This window comes from Aristolochia californica, unplaced genomic scaffold (assembly GCF_029961685.1).
Source record: "Aristolochia californica isolate CCGP_79_NKW_82.1479 unplaced genomic scaffold, dmAriCali1.0.hap1 SCAF_1, whole genome shotgun sequence".
NCBI lineage: Eukaryota > Viridiplantae > Streptophyta > Magnoliopsida > Piperales > Aristolochiaceae > Aristolochia > Aristolochia californica.
Genome location: NW_027181770.1, coordinates 56,368,905 through 56,388,604, shown reverse-complemented (window position 1 = coordinate 56,388,604; position 19,700 = coordinate 56,368,905). Strand labels below are relative to the sequence as shown.

At 37.3% G+C, this 19,700-nt stretch overlaps 1 protein-coding gene across 1 annotated transcript in view; it reads left to right on the top strand.

Annotated features, from left to right (window-relative positions):
* Positions 1-19,700, top strand: part of LOC137952033 (transcription initiation factor TFIID subunit 2) — a 69,351-nt gene that overhangs the window by 37,619 nt on the left and 12,032 nt on the right. Inside the window, exons 18-24 of the mRNA XM_068799094.1 lie at positions 30-72; positions 666-752; positions 14,813-14,902; positions 16,171-16,229; positions 16,379-16,469; positions 17,418-17,586; positions 17,675-17,858. Of these exons, the coding sequence (XP_068655195.1) occupies positions 30-72; positions 666-752; positions 14,813-14,902; positions 16,171-16,229; positions 16,379-16,469; positions 17,418-17,586; positions 17,675-17,858 (723 nt within the window). The remainder of the gene's footprint in view (positions 1-29; positions 73-665; positions 753-14,812; positions 14,903-16,170; positions 16,230-16,378; positions 16,470-17,417; positions 17,587-17,674; positions 17,859-19,700) is intronic.

Here is a 19,700-nt window from a genome sequence, read left to right as displayed (position 1 = left end):
GAGAGAATTATGTTTTTTGTTTGTGCCAGGCCAAATGATTTCCATGATTTTCCAGAATACTTTGTCCTTCAGGTAATATGGTGAGATCGCATTAATATAAGTATGTTAGGACCTCAAGTTTTATTTGTTGCAAGATATGCTGTTCTTTTAATCATTGTTTGCTTTTTTTTGTTTTTTTGAGAATGTAAAAAATACAGTGCGGGTAGAGCCACTTTCACAGCACAAATACAGAGATAAACGAAATGCCAAAATTGATGATCATCAAAAGGAAAAGTTCCACAATAAGAACATCAGAAAGCCAATTTTCTTCATTTTCAATTTTTTTTTCATTTTTTATGAGTGGTGTTTTTCATTTAATTAACCTGAATAATTTGTTCAAAAGAAACTTCTCTTTCTTTATTTGTTTTCAGAGGAAATGCTGTTTGGTTCTGCTTATTTCCGATTTGTTCATTTGAATGTGTAGACCAACTAAGTTCCCTCAAATGATGTTCCTACTCGGGAGATTGTCAGTGTATTAAATGGAGCTATTTACATTAACAGTTATTGTTACTACTAGGCTAATATGATCCCATTGAGTTAATACTGGTTCTTAGCATCCCTATTCAAAAAGATGCATCTTATTTTCATCCTATTTTATATTCATTGTTTACTTTTGGACCATTTAGGCTATTCCACATGCAGTGGCAATGGTTAGGGCGACAGATCATAAAAGCCCACAAGAAGCAGTTGAGTTTGTTTTACAATTGTTGAAGGTACATGTTGCTGTTGATAATTGCTCTCTCTCCTTCTCTCTATGCAAACATCTAATTATGCAGGTTGCATGCATGTAAACATAGTTGATTTAAACTAACATGTAAGACTCATTTTAATATCAATCCAGAAAGTAAACTTTAGGCAAAGTGGATTAGAAAGACATTTGTCAAACAATTATGTTGGCCATGTTTCATGAGATTGTACTGCCGAAGAAAGAACAAATATCTTCAATTCATTATATAAAACTTGCCTTTTACTCTTTAATTATTGTATGAGTGTATTGGTAAAGAATAGTCTCATACATGAGGGGGAATGTTAAAGAATAGTCCTGCATAGAGATAAATGAGTAGAAAAATCTTGGGTTTATTAGTTGGGAAAAAGGCTTATTAACTTTGTTAGTAATTTGGAAAAAAAAAAAACAACGCATCATTTAAAAAAAAAAAAAATTTTGTTAGTCATTTCGATATGGAACTTGAACCTTGCTGAAAATTTAGGGGAGAATTGTATTCATTGAATGTTGTGTTAAACTAAGTACATTGGTCCTCTATATATAATAGAAAAACACATTGAATTAGAGTAAAATTAAAATACCTGTGTCCTAGTTAAACCCAAAATAGAACTCCTAATTAGGAACAAAGTAAACAACAATTTATAGAGAACTAAAAGAACTAAAACACTTTTGAACTGAAACAATTTTATGAAATTTCCTCTCATAAAACTCCATAAATCGGTCAAAACAGTCAAAGTTAAAAAGAATTCTGCTCAATTCCAAATGTGGAAAAACTCAATTTTAGGGTATGAAGAAAAGAGACTACACACTATTTTAAGCGTAGTTTAGAAAAAAATACCACTTGAGTGAATTAAACTAGACTCACACCGGATGTTAGGCGCAATTTTGTTCTATGTAGGTAGTGGGTCTATAGGAGTTGCTCCGAAGGTATAGAAAAAGATGATATATAAAGAAATACTGGAGGTTTAACAATCTATACTTTTGCAATTTTTTTTGTTTTTTGTTTTTTTGAGAAAATGAATTTATTAAAGAGCACAAAAGATTACAATTGTTTTTTGCAAAAACATGACTAACTAAGGTTAGCATTTTTTTTTTCAATATCTAGAAGGGGAGACGAAGGAGTTTCTAAGTGTTTTGTAAAAATCGAAGATTTGGGTGAAGGAAGAGGAGAAAATTGAGAGAAAAATGGAGAAAGGAGGAGGAGAACTTTCTGAAGAGCCTGAAAGGCTTCATTGGAAATTGTTCACGAATTCCTAGACTTCTTAAATAAGTGTTTTGAGTTACAAATTACAAAAATGTCCCTATACACTTAATACTTGATCTCCTTATATCTCTCTAACTACACATCCTATGTATATGAAAGTTAATTACTGATATAATTTAACATGAAAAATAAGATTACATAAAGAAAATCAACCACTGATGTGGTAAATGACCAAAATACCCCTGGATGTATTTTCTCTCTCCCCCTCAAGCTGAAGCGTATATATCTAGGAGCCTCAGCTTGTTGCAAAATGATATAAATTCTCTCTTGCCAAGTGCCTTGGTGAAGACATCTCTGAACTGATGTCTAGACCAAACAAACGAACTTACTACCTCATTTTTCATTGCCGCTTCTCGAATGAAATGGCAATCCACTTCTATAAGTTTAGTCCCCTCATGGAAAATTAGGTTACTTGCAATAAAGATCGTGTTATTGTCCCCGGATCTAACATGACGATTCGTACGGAAGAAGAAAAGAAAATAGAAAATCAAGCCGAAGGGAAGCTTGAAAACCCTCGAGCTCGTTTAGTAGAACTCAAACCCTCTCTTTTAACCTAAATTCAGACTTCCTTCTTTTCATTCCATTCCCCCTCTAAATAGGGTTCATGTCCACAAGGTTCAAGAGAAAATTACAATTTTGCCCCTCCATGGCATTTAACTTGAAAAGTAAACTAAATGACTAAGTAACTGACTCAGCCCGCGCGTCTCTGCCTGACTCAGCCTACTATTGGGTTCATAACAGATCACAGCCTGATTATCACAAAATATGCTCATCGGCTCATCCTGGTTGAAACCCAACTCTAGTGAGACTGACCTAACTCATGTCAACTTGCTCACTATGTAAGCCATCGCTCTGTATTCAGCTTTTGCTCTAGATCGGAATACAACATTTTACTTTTTACTTTTCCAACAAACATAATTTCCTCCTAGTAAGACACAATATCCAGAGGTTTGATTTTTTGTCCAATTTGGACCCTGTATAATCTACATCAGAGAAAGCCTCTATCTTTATATGATTGTTAGGTCTAAAGAAAAGACCTTTTCCTGGTGCTCCTTTAAAATACCTTAAAATTATTTGTGACACTTCTAAGTGTACTTTCAGAGGACATTGTATAAATTAACTTTCCCATTAACCTCCGATATTGTGTTCTATCATTTAATTCATTATTCTACTCATCATGGAGATCATGTCCCACTTTCATTGGGGTATTAGTTGGCTTGGCTCTCAACAAACCATTCTCTTAAAGCATATCTATGACATACTTACGTTGTGTCATCACAATTCTTTACTTTTCGCTACTTCAATGCCTAAATAGTATTTCAATGGTCCCAAGTCTTTAGTTTGAAAATGTGCAAACAAACAAGGATTTCAATCCTCTATACCAAAAATATCACTCCCAGATAATGTAATGTTATCTACAAAAACCAAAAATATTAGAATTCTAGAGGATTTCTTCATCACAAACAAGGAGTATTCACAACGACTCCTCGAGAACCATAGATACCACAAGCTAGCTGAATTTTTCAAACCAACGTTGACTCTGTTTCAGCCCATAAATCAAAGTCTGGATACTTTGTGTCTCCCCCTGAGCAACATACCCTGGAGGTTGCTCCATATATGCTACTTCTTCCAGATCACTATATAAGAAAGTGTTTTTAATGTCCAGTTGATGTATGGACCACCCCTGATTCACTACAATTGAAATCGAAATATGAACAAATGACAAACGGGTAACAAGCGAAAAGGTTTCAAACACATCAATACCAAAGGTTTGAGTATTACCTCTTTCCAACCAACCGAGCTTTATACCGCTCAATAGGACCGTCTGCATTATACTTGACAGTATAAACCCAACGAAAACCAACAACTTTGTCCTCTAATGGTAGATCACATAGTTACCAAGTGCCCCGTTCTATCAAAGCATCTAATTCAACATCCACAACTTACTTCCAATAAGGAGACAAGACAACCTCCCGCATTGAAGAAGGGCTAGTGCAAATAGAAATGGACTAGGCAAATTTTTTATAGGAGTTAGATAAGGAACAAAAGATACAAATAGAGATAACGGATACTACGTACCTTTACATTTCTTGACACCCTTCCTGAGTGCAATAGGAGGATGTAGATCATTATCTCTTGGATCGTGAGATGAATTAGTGTCATGGTCCGGTGAGAGAGATACTTTCTTCCGGCGTTTATATACCTGTAATGGTTTCTCGACATTGACAACTTATGATGGTCCAACGGGCTCATCAACTGGTATAGGGATAACTGGTGCCGGCTCTGGTGAGACAACATGATCAAAAGGTAAAGACAGAAAAAAAGAATGGTACATCCTCAAAGAAAGTAACATCAGTAGATAGAAATGTTTTTCTAGTGGACGGGCAAAAATATTGGTACCCCTTATGTATGCGAGAGTACCCAAAATATATACACTTAACTGCTCGGGCAAACAACTTATCCCTGGAAGACACCAAATACATGAGCAAAGTAAACACTTCCAACCATGCAGGGAGAAATAGTAAATAATGATGCGGACGGCAAAAAACCTGCATAGGAATTTTTTCTTCTAACGCAGACAAATGCATTCTATTAACCAAAAATTAGGCTGTAAGAATAGCATCACCCTAAGCACATGCATATATATCATTATTGTCCTAGCTACCTCTAGTAAATGGCGGTTCTTACGTTCAACTATGCCATTTTGTGAGGGGTAAAGATACACGATGTTTGATGAATAATTCCTTGTTCTTGACAAAAGACCCGGAATTTATGATTCATGAACTTGAGGCCGTTATCAGTGTGCAAGATATGAAGCGAAGCAACAAACTGATTTTTTATTTCATTGAAGACAAGTTTGAATACATCAAAGGCCTCAAATTTTTCCTTAAGAAGGTAAATTCATGTACACCTACTAAAATCATTGATAAAGGAAATAAAATACCTATGACCAAATTGACTAGTCACAGGATAAGTGCCCCAATTGTCTGAGTGTACAATCTCAAATAGATGGTTGGTTTTATGAGTCGAGATCGGAAACAAACTTCTGTGATACTTGCCCAGTTGACACGACTCGCACTAAAAAGAAAAAACTCGAAGGAAAGTCTGAAAAGACTTGAGTCAATTTTGTTGCAGACAGATGACCTAGCCGCAAGTGCCACTATAGAAGAGAATCTGCTGTATGTAATGCCCGAATACTATTTTGTCGATAGTTCTCCAGGTAGTATAGCCTATCTTTCTCACAAGCGGAACTAATCGTCTTCCTCGTCGCGAGATCCTAAAAAACACAATGAGTAGGATTAAATATGAGAGAACGACTCATTGACTTGGCTAAGTTGACTAACCGACAACAAATTGAGAGGAAATGGGAACAAAAAGCGTTGACTGAGGAGACAAAAAGGAAGTAGGAGTAACATTGCCTACTCCTTAGTTTGTAGTTTTTTCTGTGTTAATACTTTATTACTTTTATAAAAAAAAATTGCATACTCATTGAACAAGAGAGGTAGAACCATCTGCAAGATTAACATGTTTGACACACATAAACTCTTTTAAATCGGAAAGCAATGATAATATACTCTTTTAAATGGAGGTTCAGAACCTAGGACGGTGACGAGTGAACATGATAAGCTGCCATACCTGAGTCAATACTGGTAGAATTAGGAACTGGGATGGAAGCACGAGCTACAAATGTTGTGGTCGAGGCAATAGAGATCTTGGCCATGCACTGAGCAATCTACTACTACTACTACTGTATCAATTGTTGCATCTCATCTGGAGCACTCGGTGTAATTGACATAGAAGAATCTGAACTCCCACTTCCACTATCAAGAGTTGTAAAATTAGCCCATGTAGGCTTTCCAAACTTAACCCAACATCTATCAGAATAGTGATTATTTTTGTCACAATGAGCACGATTCCTTTTTGACTTACCATCACCACGTTCTCTACTTCGGCCTCTACCTCTACATCTAGAGGAATCTATAGGGGCTGATGTAGTGTTGGAAGCATTTTTTGTTTGAAAAGTGTGTAAATAGATTATAAAAGAGAAAACAAAGTACAAACAAACCTAGGTCGGAGGGCCTTCCTCCACAACAAGGTGTTGGAGAGAAATGCCCGCCTTAGCCTGAGTGTCTGCCAAGTGATTGGCCAAACGAGGAATGTGTTTCCAATTACAATTCAAATGAGAAATAAAATTACATATTTTCGAGTGCATATCCCAATGACGCTATGGGGGCCTGATGGATTTTGCACACCAATTGATGACCATCTTTGAGTCGCCTTTATTGCAGAGTGGACCCGAGAGTTGATTTGAAAATTTTTTAATTCCGTTTAGCAGTTCTGCTAGTTCAGCTGTTATGGAGTCAGAGTTTCCAAGGGGGCCCGCATAAGAGAAGAGGAGATCGCCGCTTGCATTGTGTATAACTCCTTTGTAGCCCGTGGTACCAGGGCAGCCGAGAGCACTCCCATCGAAGTTAAGCTTGAAGTGGTCCAATGGTGGTGAGGTCCAAATAGCCATGCTCAATGGGCCAGAGGGCTGTGAGAGCCCAACAACTAACTGCCAGTTTTCTCTGAAGTTGGTGCCGCTAAAGTTTCTGAAATCTTTTCGGTTAAGAAGCCAAATAGATACTTGGCCCGAGATTTGTTTAGACATAACTTCAGCGGGGGACGATTTGAATTTTAATTTCCTCCTATTTCTTTCTTTTCATAGTTCCCAGAGGATATGACCAATTTAATAAATGTTGAAATAATGAATGTTAAAAGAAGTGAAAATAATAACCTCTAAAAAATCTTAATAATCCTTTCTCTTCCCTTTTCCTTTTTTATTTGTTTTATATAAAATCCTCATCACAAAAAGAAGTTGAAGTTGCTAGAAACCATGAAGGACTCCAACTATTCACATTTTCGGGGCCAATAGTTGTTGCAAACTCCACTGCTGAACTTAGTGCTCTTCTTCAAGGAGTTCGTCAATGTAGAGATGAAATGAATGCGTTAATGTCTTCGAGAATATGACGTCTATGTGATCCATCGGTATGGGAAGCTATTATGGGGTGTCGTTGGGGTTATACTACAAAATATAATGTTAATAGCCCTATTGAATGCACAAGGCACTACTGGTGACAAAGGGATATAGACAAACCTTCAGTGTTGATGTTTTTTAGATATTCTCACCAATGTCCAGACTTACATCTATACGTATCTTAGTCTTTGTGGCAGTTAATAAAGGATGACCCTACTTTCAGCTTGATGTGAAATATGTCTTCTTGTATGGTGATTTACATGAGGAAGTTTAAATAGAGCAACCTCCTAGGTATGTTGCTCAGGGGGAGATAGGTAACATATGTAAGCTACGAAAGGCTATTTATGGATTTAAATAGAGTTCACATGCATGGTTTGAGAAGTTTAATATAGTAGTGACCATTGTGTGTTCCTACTCAAGAGGAAGATTGGTGTGGTTATATTGGTGGTCTATGTAAATGATACTATACTATATGGGGATGATCTCGAAGGCATTGCATAAGTTAAAAAGTACTCGACTACACATTTTCAGACAAAAGATTTGGGCTCCCTAAAATATTTCTTTGGAATTGAAGTTACTCATAGAAAATGAAATATCATTCAGTGGATTCAATAAGTGAGAGGATAGTAGCTGATAGATTTGCAATAGCACAGTATTGGAGCCCAATTTTATTTAAAAGAGAGGTCTAGTCCTAATGGTCAAACTGGCATGATAGGAGAATGTGATTGGTTGTTTCTGGGGCAATTTTATAGAAAGGGCATAGTGGATCCTAGACTTGGTTACCCCTCCGAATTAAAGAGTCAGAGATGAAGATTTTATTCCTGCAGGCGGTCCAAATGAAATTTTTTGCACGTGGCGGGCCAAGAAGGTTCCAAGCTGAGGCCGCTAGGTGTTTTGGATGGGCTGTGGATGTGTTGCATTGGAAGTTGTAGGTAGAGGCAGTGGAGAAAGACCCTTGTGAGCACGGTGTCCAAATTAAAGTATCATCTGCGTTATTGGGCTTCACTGTGGGAAGGCTTGCAAGGAGATTGGAGGCCAGAATGGCTTCAGGATCAGAGAGATGTCTTCTGAGATTTAATTCCAATCCCCACAGTCTGACCATATGTCCGAGATGAAAGCATCAAAATTACCAGAAAGGCTAGAGATTGCTTCATGGCTAATTTTGAGGCAAGATTGGCCAGTCCACCAATCATTCTAGAATTTTGTTGAGGTACCGTTTCCGATATAGCACTTTACTGCATTTTTCAAGTCTGGAAGAAGTGTTGGAAGCATTAAGAGCAGTGCCTTCCGTTATCTTACATCCTTTACCTGTTCTAGGACAATAGTCTTCTCGGCCCTCTTAATCCGAATAAAAGTGGCAGAGAGAGTAGGAATTTCATCTGATGCTAACATTTGGGCTCTAATAGCATCAAATTCAGCACCTAAACCATCCTAAATTTTTGCAACTAGCAGCTAATTTTGCTGTTTTGTTAGCTCATTCTCATCCATAGTAAATGGATGATATATGTTGATCTCCTAGCATATTCCAAGGAATGCACTGTAATATTCTGTAACAGTTCAATTTCCTCTTTTCAACCCAAAAAAGTTTGTATACAACTCATAAACTCAAGAGAGATTACTCTCCAGTGCATATAAAGATTCTAGAGACAACCACATAGCCTTTGGTGTCTCATAATTCATCATCTGATTTATAAGAGTAGAATCAATACTATTGACAACCCAGGTCATAACTTGACTGTCCTTTACCTCCCAATCTACATATGGAGGCACTGGGGGATCATCTTGGATTAACTTTAACTTTTTTTTATAAGATACATTTTGACAGACTTAGCCCAATTAGGAGAGTTAGGCCCCGTCAATTTTTTTTGAAGTAATCATGCTGGTATACTTTCCATCAAACCCATAAGTTTCTCTAATCGGGGTATAAATTTCTCTTGTCTCAGCCATAATACTGATATATGACCACAAAATAACCAATTTAAGCTTCCAACAATTTCTAGATTTATCACCAAGGTGGGTTTCACTCGCAAAATTAGGGTTAGGGCACAAAAATAGGATGTGCGCACTTCATTTTAGGTATTAGACACCTTAATTCAATACTATCGAGAGGAATAATAATCGCATAAGAAGAAATAATCAAGCACGAACACACAATATATGTATAGTTTCGCCTCAAGGTGAGACTACGTCCTGTTCTTCCGCTGCTGCAATAATTCGCTATGATGAAAAAGAAGTTTACAAGAGAAATTGCACACTCAAACTCTCTGTGTTTTTTTCTAACCTCTCTCTCACACAACTCTTGATCATCAATCAACCGAATAACGGTGCCCCCAAATGCTAGGAGAAAACTAGGGCAACCAAAATGGAAGCGTGAAATCCTCAAACAACCCATAATGAAACAACAGTCAATATATCGATCTGCGTGCTGACTCTGCATAAGGCATTAATTAGACTCCACAACTTAACACTTCAGCCATTCAATAACCAGCAATTCATAGCTATTTCAACCAAGATCATGCAAAAGTAGTAGTAATTAGGGTTGATGTCATCAATTGGGTGATGACATAGGAATCCAACACTAGTTGGGTGACACAGATCTCAAAAAACCCGATTTCCTTTAATGATTCATAAAAACCTGCAACCCTAAGATTATGACAGAGAAAATAAGAAAAAAAAGCTTAACTTTGATGAACCAGCATAAAAAATCTGTAGTTTTTCTTCTTATAGCAGGTCACCCTCTTAAAAAATGGCAAGACTCTGTAGTAGAATGCTCCTAGCATTGATCTACTGCTTTGATACCATGTAAAAATCAAGATTGGGTGAAGGAAGAGGAGAAAATTGAGAGAAAAATGAGGAAGGAGAAGAAGAACTTTCTAAAGAGTGCACGAATTCCTAGACTTCTTTAATAAGTGTTTTGAGTTTCAAATTACAAAAATGCCCCTATACACTTAATAAACCTTAATCTCCTTATATCTCCCTAACTACACATCTATGTGCATGAAAATTTAACCGCTGATATAATTTAACATGTAGAATAAGATTACATAAAGAAAATTATCCACTTAAGTGGCAAAATGACCAAAATTCCCCTAGGGGTAAAATAACTAAAATAACCCTGGATGTATTTTCTAACATGTTTCTTTTTAGGCATTGCAGCCAATTGCTGGTTGAAACAAGGGGAGCTTGGATTGCCTGGTGTTGGATAGCATGACACTCAGTTTGCTGGTGATACATGAAACTAGGAGAACTTGTTGCTGTCCTGGTTTGGACAGCTTTGATTTTTCTACAACATCTTCCAATAGAGAAAGATCTAGAGTCCAGCAATGCTTTGTTTGTCTGCTCTGATACACTATCTAATAGCACTCCGAAACATTGTCAATTGATAACTCACCAATGGGCACAAATTTGCAAAACTTAGTGTATCGGAGCAAGGAATCTAACTAGGATCTCTTGGTGATTAGATATGAGGCACAAATCCTTGTGATTTACTTGGACATGGAAACCTATAACTCACCCACCTCCCGCCCATCCATTTCAAATTCAAATCCCAACCTGTTCATGGACCAACTGAACATGCTGACAAACAGAATTGTATACCAGTAGCTGACAAATCCTAGAAAAGCCTGCCAGAAATGTCCATTTCCCTACTTGTCTCAAGTTGCCACATACCCTCCTCCATCTTCACCCAGAACCAAAAGATTCCAACCTCGTTGACCAGCTGAACCCCCATCCCAAGGCTTTGTCCAATCTTAATGGCACCCTCAACCCTTTGCCTGTCAACCCAACAGCTGTTGGTAGGCACCTGCCTCACCCACCAACCCTCTGCCACTTACCCAATCACCTTCTAACATGTCTATTGAGGACCTTATGATGGGTCACTTGACTATCAACATCTTGAACATCTCCCCTTCCTTGAACTTGTGGCAACATTGCTGCGGCCCTGCAAAAAAAACTCCCCCTATCATTAGCTCTGTAAGCACGAACACCATTCTAACGCCTACCAACTGCCCGTTGCATCTTCCTATTCATGGAATGGAGAATCTCCCACTCTGCTCCACATCCCAGCTCGCTTCTGGACCCCCATTCAGACTCAAGAGTTTGCATATCTGATCAGCCGCAAAAATCTCATATTCAAACTACCCCAAAAATCTATCATCCATAAAACAATCCCCCCCCCCCCCACAAATCGCCTTGCAACTTACCAAAGGAAAAGGAACCCAGCAACAACTCCTCCAAGGGGAGTCCAGCAATCGAGATCCAGTCCCATCTTCCCCCCGCCTAATGAAGGATCTTACAAACTCGTTGCTGAACTTAATTTGAGAGGCACAAATATGATGAAGAGACTTGGTGCCAGATGATGGAGCTGGTGGAAATCATGGGGGTAGTTTACAAAGGAGAACTACTTGGTGTTCTAGAAGACAAAGGAGCTGTGAAACCAAAACCTAAGAATAAATGATCATCACTCTCTAGGAGACCAAGGCCCAATGTATGGACGACCTAACTGCTCATGACCTTTGGCACCGTCCCACTCTCAACTAGGTGGTTGTGAATGCAACCAACCATTCTGGGGGCATTCTCATCCTTTGGAACTCAAACCTGGTTGATGTCAATGATATCGTTCATGGATCCTTTCTCATTGTACTCGGACTATGTGATCACTTCTCCAAAAGCATTTGGTGCTTGGCAGGTCTATGGCCCTAAAAAATATTGGGAAGGAAAGTCCTTCAAGGAGGAGCTCCTTTTCTTAACTTAGTAGTAGCATCTACCTTGGGTTTTTGCGGGTGACTTCAGTGTTATCCGTTTTTGCAATGAAAAATCTCCTCGAACAACCCGTATCTCCTCCTCCATGAGGGGTTTTGCCGACTTCATAAATTGTTGCGAGCTTGATGAAGTCAACACCTTCGAGAAATCTTTCACATGGTCGAATGGGAAGTCACAACCCATTCTCTCCGAGCTCAACTGTTTCTTAGCTAATGAAGATCACCTTCGGCTCTATGAAAATGCTATTGGCAAAGTTCTCAATCGAGCAAGTTATGATCATTAGCCATTTCAACTGGATACCAAAGTTGGAAGGTGGGAACCAAGTCCTTCTATTTTGAAAATTCTTGGAAGAAGACTTCGACTCGTTCCTCTCCAATCGGTGGTCTTCCACCAACACCTATGGGGCTGCTGGTTGGCATCTTCGGGCTCTAAAAGGTAGTCTACCTGATAACTTGTCATGTTGCTAATCTACCCGAGAAAGTATCTCTCTTGTCCCAATTCCATCTTGATGAATTGGAAGAACAAAATCCGCTCTCTCCTACTAAATTCTCCTGCTGTGTCTCCCTCCTTAACAAGTTCCAGACCATATCCCACCTTGAGTGCATTAAGTGGAAGCAAAGAGCTGACTTTTGATGGTTGGCTGAGGATGCAGGAAACACCAAGTTCTTGTTAAGTTGTGGAGCCTAATTAATAGCTTACGTTGAGTTGGTCGCGGATCGCCCGGTCCATGATATATTAACTGTTATTTCATTAAGGGTAGTTTGGGAATTTTACTCTTGTATCGTGCTTGCCCTAACTTTCTCTTTATAATTGAGGGGCGCCGTTATTAGGGTTTTATCATCACCTAGAAGGAGTTGGAGTTGCAGCCTGAGAGGTTAGAGAGAAACACCTGTAAGTGTACGATTTCTCTGGTAAACTATTTCATCTTCATAGTGGATTACTGCAGTGACAGAAGACAGGACGTAGTCTCACCTTGAGGTGAACCTGTATAAATCTTGTTGTGTTTTTCCGTGTTTGTTTTTTTACCTCCTTCCACGTTTATTATTATTGCTCTTGTTAGTTTGAAATTAGGGCATTTAATTCCTAACAGTTCTTCCATGCCATTGCCTTAGCCAAATGTGGATCTAACTGAATTACTTTATGGTCCATCAACAATGAAGTAACTTCGGATAGGAGCTCCATTACTAAATGTTATTATTAGTTTTTTTACCGACTTATATACTGAAGAATGTCCTTGCGCCCACCAATCCAACACATCAAATTCTCCAGAGTTTCCTCTTGTGTTCCATCACTCCTCGAGCTCCCTTCTCCACCAAAAAAATTGAAGCAGCTGTCCTAGGTATGCCATCTGATTGTGCCCCTGGTTTGGATGGATTCAACGGTGAATTCTACTATAGGTGTTGGCCAATCATAAAAGACGACATTCTCAGCATGACTCGAAGTTTCTTCCACAAGGGAATCACCTATCGAGCCATGGGTGCTTCCCTCATCCCCAAGAAGACTGTTGTGGAGTATCCACGAAACATCAAACCTATTAGTCTTGTCTCCATCGCCTACAAAATCATTGTCAAAATACTTGCTCACAAGCTTAAGGCAACTCTTCCTACAATCATTCACCAGGATCAGAGTGCCTTCATTAAGGGGCGCAGCATCCTTAATTCAACGATGGCAGCACATGAGATTTGTCCTTAATAAAGCTCACCATTTAAAAAAAAAAAAACTAATTCTTGCAGATTCAGCTTCTGCCAAGAGCTGCAATGTCCTCTCCATGAGACTAGCAATGAACTGAAGAAGAATTAAACTGCTACAACTGAGAAGGAATTGAGAGAGGAATGGAGAACAAACATGGATGAGGTCAAGTTGGAGCCGTAGTTGTTGCTTTGTGGGGAAGATAATGCCACCTGAGAGTTTGCAAACAGGATAGAGACGCCCCTGCACAAACTATTGTGCTCTTGTCCCAGTTAATCTTGATGGTTAGACGACAAATCTTGAATATAGGATCACCAGACAGGCTTTGATATCAAAGTTGAGAAACAGAATATGAAACTTTACCAGGGATGCGCCTTGAGAAAGTTGAGTTTGATATGCTAAATAGTATAGAAACTAAAGAATAACATTGTGCCTTTCCTAAAAAAAAAGAAACTAATGAATAAAAACTGGAGCTTTGTTGAGGACAGAAAGAAAAACAGGGACAATGGAAAAGGAAAATTAAAGAAAAGGATTTAACTAAAGAAGAGCTTCATTGTCCTGTGATTGACGGACAAAAACCTTATCTCTTCAGCAGACCTGAATTGTGCAAAGTGTTAGAGTGAGTGTTTATTAGTTGGCTTCACCTAAATTGTCCACTTGTAGAAGCCACAAAGAGGCCCCACATTAAGGTGAAGAATTAAACAATAGTCCATACACGTGAGGTAGTATTAAATAATAGTCTCACATAGATATAAACGAATAAAAAGATTTTGAGTATATTAGTTGGGAAAGAGGTTTCTTAACTTGACTGGTCATTTTAGGATAAACCTTGGACCTAAATTTCACATATACTATATTCTTAAAATATATGTTATAATTTTTATATATCTCTATTATTATATTTGTGTTCTTTGAATTGTTGTAACTTATCCTGTTCTCTTTTATCTAAAAAATAAAATTTTGTACTGTTGCCATATCAAAGTATTATCTTTATAGTAACTGTATTTTATCCTACAGCTTCTATCAAGCTGGAATAGGTGCGTTTCTGTAATTTTTCATTTAGGACAATCATTACCACTCAAAAAGAATAACATTGCTACTGTTTACTGCTCTGTTATTAAGTATTCCGTGTTCTTCTATCTCCATGTCGATCATTGTTCTTTTTGGGATTGGTGTCCATGACTGAATGCTTGCTAACGGTTGATATTGGTTTAGTGGCATTGCAAACTGATAGTTACACAGATTGTAGTCTAGAATCATATTCAGGTGTTTGCATGAATGGATTTTAATTTTTTTAATTTGTTTAAATTCTTTTCAGTACAATGATAACCATGGGAATCTTTACTCTGATGTTTACTGGCTGGCTGCTTTGGTGCAGTCCATTGGTGAGCTAGAATTTGGGCAACAGGTGTGGCAGCTATTGATCATTTCTTTTCTAATGATTATGTGATTTCTTCGTTTATGTTTTCGCCCAATTTGGATTACCTGATATTTGTTCTGTTTTCTTCATTGGTCTTGAATGTGACAGACAATCTCCAATTTTGTTTTTCTTTCTCATGGCATCTTGTTTTCAGACATGTAGATAGTTTTGTCGGTTTTTATTTTAAATGAATTCCCCTTCGAACTTGTAAACCAGGAGTTCTTGAAATTGAGACAGTAGTTGTTGGGTTGTGTCTTTGAGCTTTATTTTTGTAGTTTTTTTGGTTTTCTAACCATGTTAACTTAAATGTCCAAACCAAAGAAGACTGGTCCTCCCTATGGAGTCACAAAGTTAATTTTCACTAGATTTCCCTGGTCTTGCTGTTGGAGGAGTACTTTGAAATCATGAGGGTGCCACTCTAGCCTCCTACTCTGGCCCTTTAGGCGCTTCACACTCTACTACTGCCGAGCTTCAAGTCCTAAGACATGTCCTCCTTATCTTCAGTGAACACCTTGGTGGTAGCTTGTAGATTGAAGGGGATTCAAGTGTTGTTATTGGGTGGTGCTTCAAGTCTTCAGACACCCCTTGATGGCATTGACAGTGTTTTCATGAAATTATTGATGTATCTACTCATTTTGGTTGTGTTTGGCATCATGATCCGAGATCAGCCAACATGTTGGTTGACTCTCTTGCTAAATAAGTGTTGGTCATCCAATCCCTCTTTGTATCATTCCTCACTCCTATTTAGCTTGTATTTTGTTCCTAGGCTTTTGCCTTGAATAAAATTCGCCTTACTCCTAAAAAAAAAAGTCCACGAGACCTTTCTCAAACAACAGGATGTACTCTTTCTTCTCTTGTGCAACTAGAAAACAACACCTGTACATGCTACATCTTTTTGAACTTGAAAACCTGTTATTTCTTAGAGTTGAGACAATAGTAACTGGATTACTCATATTGTAGCCTTTGGCCCTCAACTTCATTTTTGTAGTTTTTTGGCTTTATATCTACATCAAATTTCTCAAAACATTAAAGACAGAAGCATATTATATAAGACTTTATAAGTTGAGGAGTTAGGTATCTAATTCATGGTCAGCCCTCAAATGATTGGGTGGATTATTTAATTGAAGAAATACATTGGAATTGGTGTCCTTTTGAATTACTACTGCATTGCTATTTGAAAACCTTTTGTAGGGCACAAACTATTATTTTTGTTGCGATTGTAACTAAAGAAGTTCTTGTTTTTCACTCCTTTTTAGGGTGTGATGTTATTGCCTTCTATTCTCAAACGCATTGATCGACTGCTACAATTTGACAGGTTTGTCTGTTTCAATATTCTTTATCTTACACTCCCACCCAAAACCTTTCTCTCTTTCCTCCTCTCTCTCTCTCTCTCTCTCTCTCTCTCTCACACACACACACACACACACTATCTCTTTCTCACTTTTTGTTTGGTTTGTCATTCAGGGTTATGCCCAGCTATAATGGAACATTGACAGTTAGCTGTATTCGCACCTTGACCCAAATTGCAATAAAGCTTTCACCCTCTGTATCACTTGTAAGTGGTCTTCTTCAACAGACTTACCCATGATTGTTGACTTTAGTTAAGTTTGTGTGAACCTTTTTTGGTTTCCAGATTTCTTTTTAGGGTGTGAACAGTAAATAAACCGAATGGAATAAGCTATTCCATATATCGTTCTGTTTATGTAAAAGTCATTCCGTATACCCATTTACCTGATTATTTTTATCTTATTCCATATGCCGTTTATTTACTTGTTTATTGAATAGTGAAATGAGTTATCAGGTAAATAAACGAAATAATAACAAATATTACTTAGAAATTTATAAAAATTATTAAAAAATATTTTAAATCTTTGAAAACTTGCTCGAGTCATAAAATATCTCGAATATGCATTCACTAAAAAAATTACTGAATAACCCCTATATATAACTGGGTAATTTTTTAATCGGGTATGGAGTAAAATGGGCTAACGTTTAAAATTACCTGAATACCTAAACAAGTAAAAAAATTTCTTCCATCTAATAAATCGTAGATGAAAATTTGGGTAAATGGGTAAAATTGACATCCCTAATTTCTTTTGGAAGACTATAAAGTCTAAGAGATGGGTGAAATATGACAAATGTGCTGCATGATTTTGAAAGGCATCTGTGGATTCAGCTGCTAGCAAAACTCTCAAACAAAATTTTCAATTTGTGAAGCTTGGGGAGCGATCTGCTCATCAGTTTGGCTCGAATAGGGTGTTTGTTTAACAGATCAAGTGGTTTAAGACCTATATTTGCTTTCTATTTTTTAGGGAGATTTCTTGGTATCTACTCATATTACAGCTTTTTTTATCCATGAATTTAGTTTCGATTCATTTTTCCAGTTTAATGAATTCATATTTTGCACCATTTGAAGGCGTTTGGTTTTCATTTCTGGAATGATCTGTGTTTTCTGGATATTAGAAAGATTACATTTATTTTAAGATTCTAATGATTTTTGCAGGGTGATATATCTGGTCTTATTAGACCTTTTCTAAATTTTGAAAAAGCATCATGGCTTGTGCGAATTGAAGCAAGTAGAGCTCTTCTTGATCTTGAATTTTACTGCAAAGGGATGGATGCAGCTCTGTTGTTATTCATGGAACTTTTGAATGAAGAGCCCACTATCCGAGGTTTGGGGCTTCATTTCATCTCTTCCAGTTTGTATTTAGTATACTGCAAACACTCCTTTTTTAGCAGATTTATGACTTTGCCCTGCAGGACAAGTGAAGTTGGCTGTTCATGTGATGCACTTATGTCAAATCAAAGGTGTGTCTGAGACAGATAATGCTTTAGAGGGCCCTATATTTGTGGGCCTGCTTCGTCTGCTTGAAAGTCGCAAGGCCTTCAACAATATCTTTCTTCGGCATCACTTGTTCTGCATTATACAGATACTTGCACGGAGGTGAGCATGTTCCTTACTTGGTAGATGTGAAGTTCTTTTTTTTTTTGGGAGGAGTGCATCTTATTAAAAGACAAAGCAGCACAAACGAAGGCCTAGGACCCTGAGGGAATGGAGGGAGACTCCCTCTCTAGCCAAAGAATCAACCATACAATTAGGGGACCTAGGATCATGAATCCAGGAACAAACAAGAGGGAAAAGGTCACAAATTTATATAAAAAAAAAAAAAATTCCGAAGTCGCCAAGGGGGGAGGGTCTTCCTTCTGGAGCACCGAGAGATTGCAACTGCAGAATTGCCTTAAACAACCAAGGAACTCTGGAAATGGTCTTTAAAGATCTTCATTCCGTGTCTTAACGCATGAAGCTCGGTTATGGTAGATTTTGTTATGCCAAGAGGGCTGGCTTAGGAGGCAAGACCAGTGCCAGAAGATGTCTTCATAATAATGTATAGTGTGTGAAAGTGAAAGAGAAGCCAAAGCTTGGAATAAAGACCTCTCAAGTAAACCCATATAGCAAGCTGGGTGGTGCCACCGTAGGAAAAGCAAGGAAACAAAGAACCAACCTGGCGCTTAGACCTAATGGTAACAAACCATAAATGTTTGTGCACATGATTTATAAATGGAGCTTGTTGTAGAAAAGCAAAAAATCAAGGTTTAAGGGAAAAAGGGTAGAAAACTCGAGAGAGAGGGGGGAGAAGAAGTGCCTGTCCATAACTTCTTGAGGGTCTGATTTGGGGTTGTGCTTGAACCTTAATATGCTTTTATTCTATTAGGCTAAAATGGGAAAATTACTTAAGAACGCCTCTCCTTAATTATATTTATAACTGAAGGACTTAAATAACTATTTCAACAGACATAGTTAAGTCTCCTAAGGAGGGGAACAAAAATAATCAAAATACCTAAACTACCCAGTTGGTAAATTACAATGTTATCCTCAGTGTACATAATTCAGCATTTATAATGGTATTGGCCAATTATATGTACGAGAACTTGCTAAGTCAACTTAAGATGTCCATGGAGAGGGGGGGGCAACAAACTTAAAATTTGAACTTCAACTTTAAATTCATTTCATTCATCTACATGAACTTCAACTTCAAATTTGGTGTTAGTGTGGACGAGTTCATGGGCATTGGAACATAGTTTCCAGTGTTAGTGCCCCAAAATGAGAAAAATATAAAAACCAAGAGAATGAGTAATTTGTAATAGTATACTTAATTAAAACATAATACCTAAACCCCAAATTAGGTAAAACAAACATGATTACTACAAGAAAAAGTAATTTAATGTATAATTAAAATATATTAATATACTAATTAATTAATTAGATATTATATTATTTAATGATTGCAGTTCATTGTACAGTAATTATGGGAGCCAATTAACTGTGCACATGATTAATTATAAATAAATTTAAAAATAACATAAACGAATATAATAAATTAAGTTATTAATTTATTAATAACATAAGATATACTTTAACATAAAAAGGAATTATTAAACAAAAAGAATTGATCAAATGCTAATATTTTTACGTATTAATAGTTAATAATATTTTTCTATTAAATTTAAAACAATTGGTTTTATTAATTATAAAAATAGGTTAATTAAACCAAAATAATTAATCAAATGTTTGATTTAACAATATTTTAATTACCACTATTAAATCACTAATATAATACAGCAATTAAAAAATAAATATAATGAATAAATAGCGCTGGTTTAATTTTTCCAAACTTAGGAAAAATTAAATCAACAGCGTCATCTTCCTCACGACACTAATAAGTGCAGGGTGACAACGGCGGGCCAGCAGGCAACGGCGACGGAGGCAGTACTCCGACGGTACGCC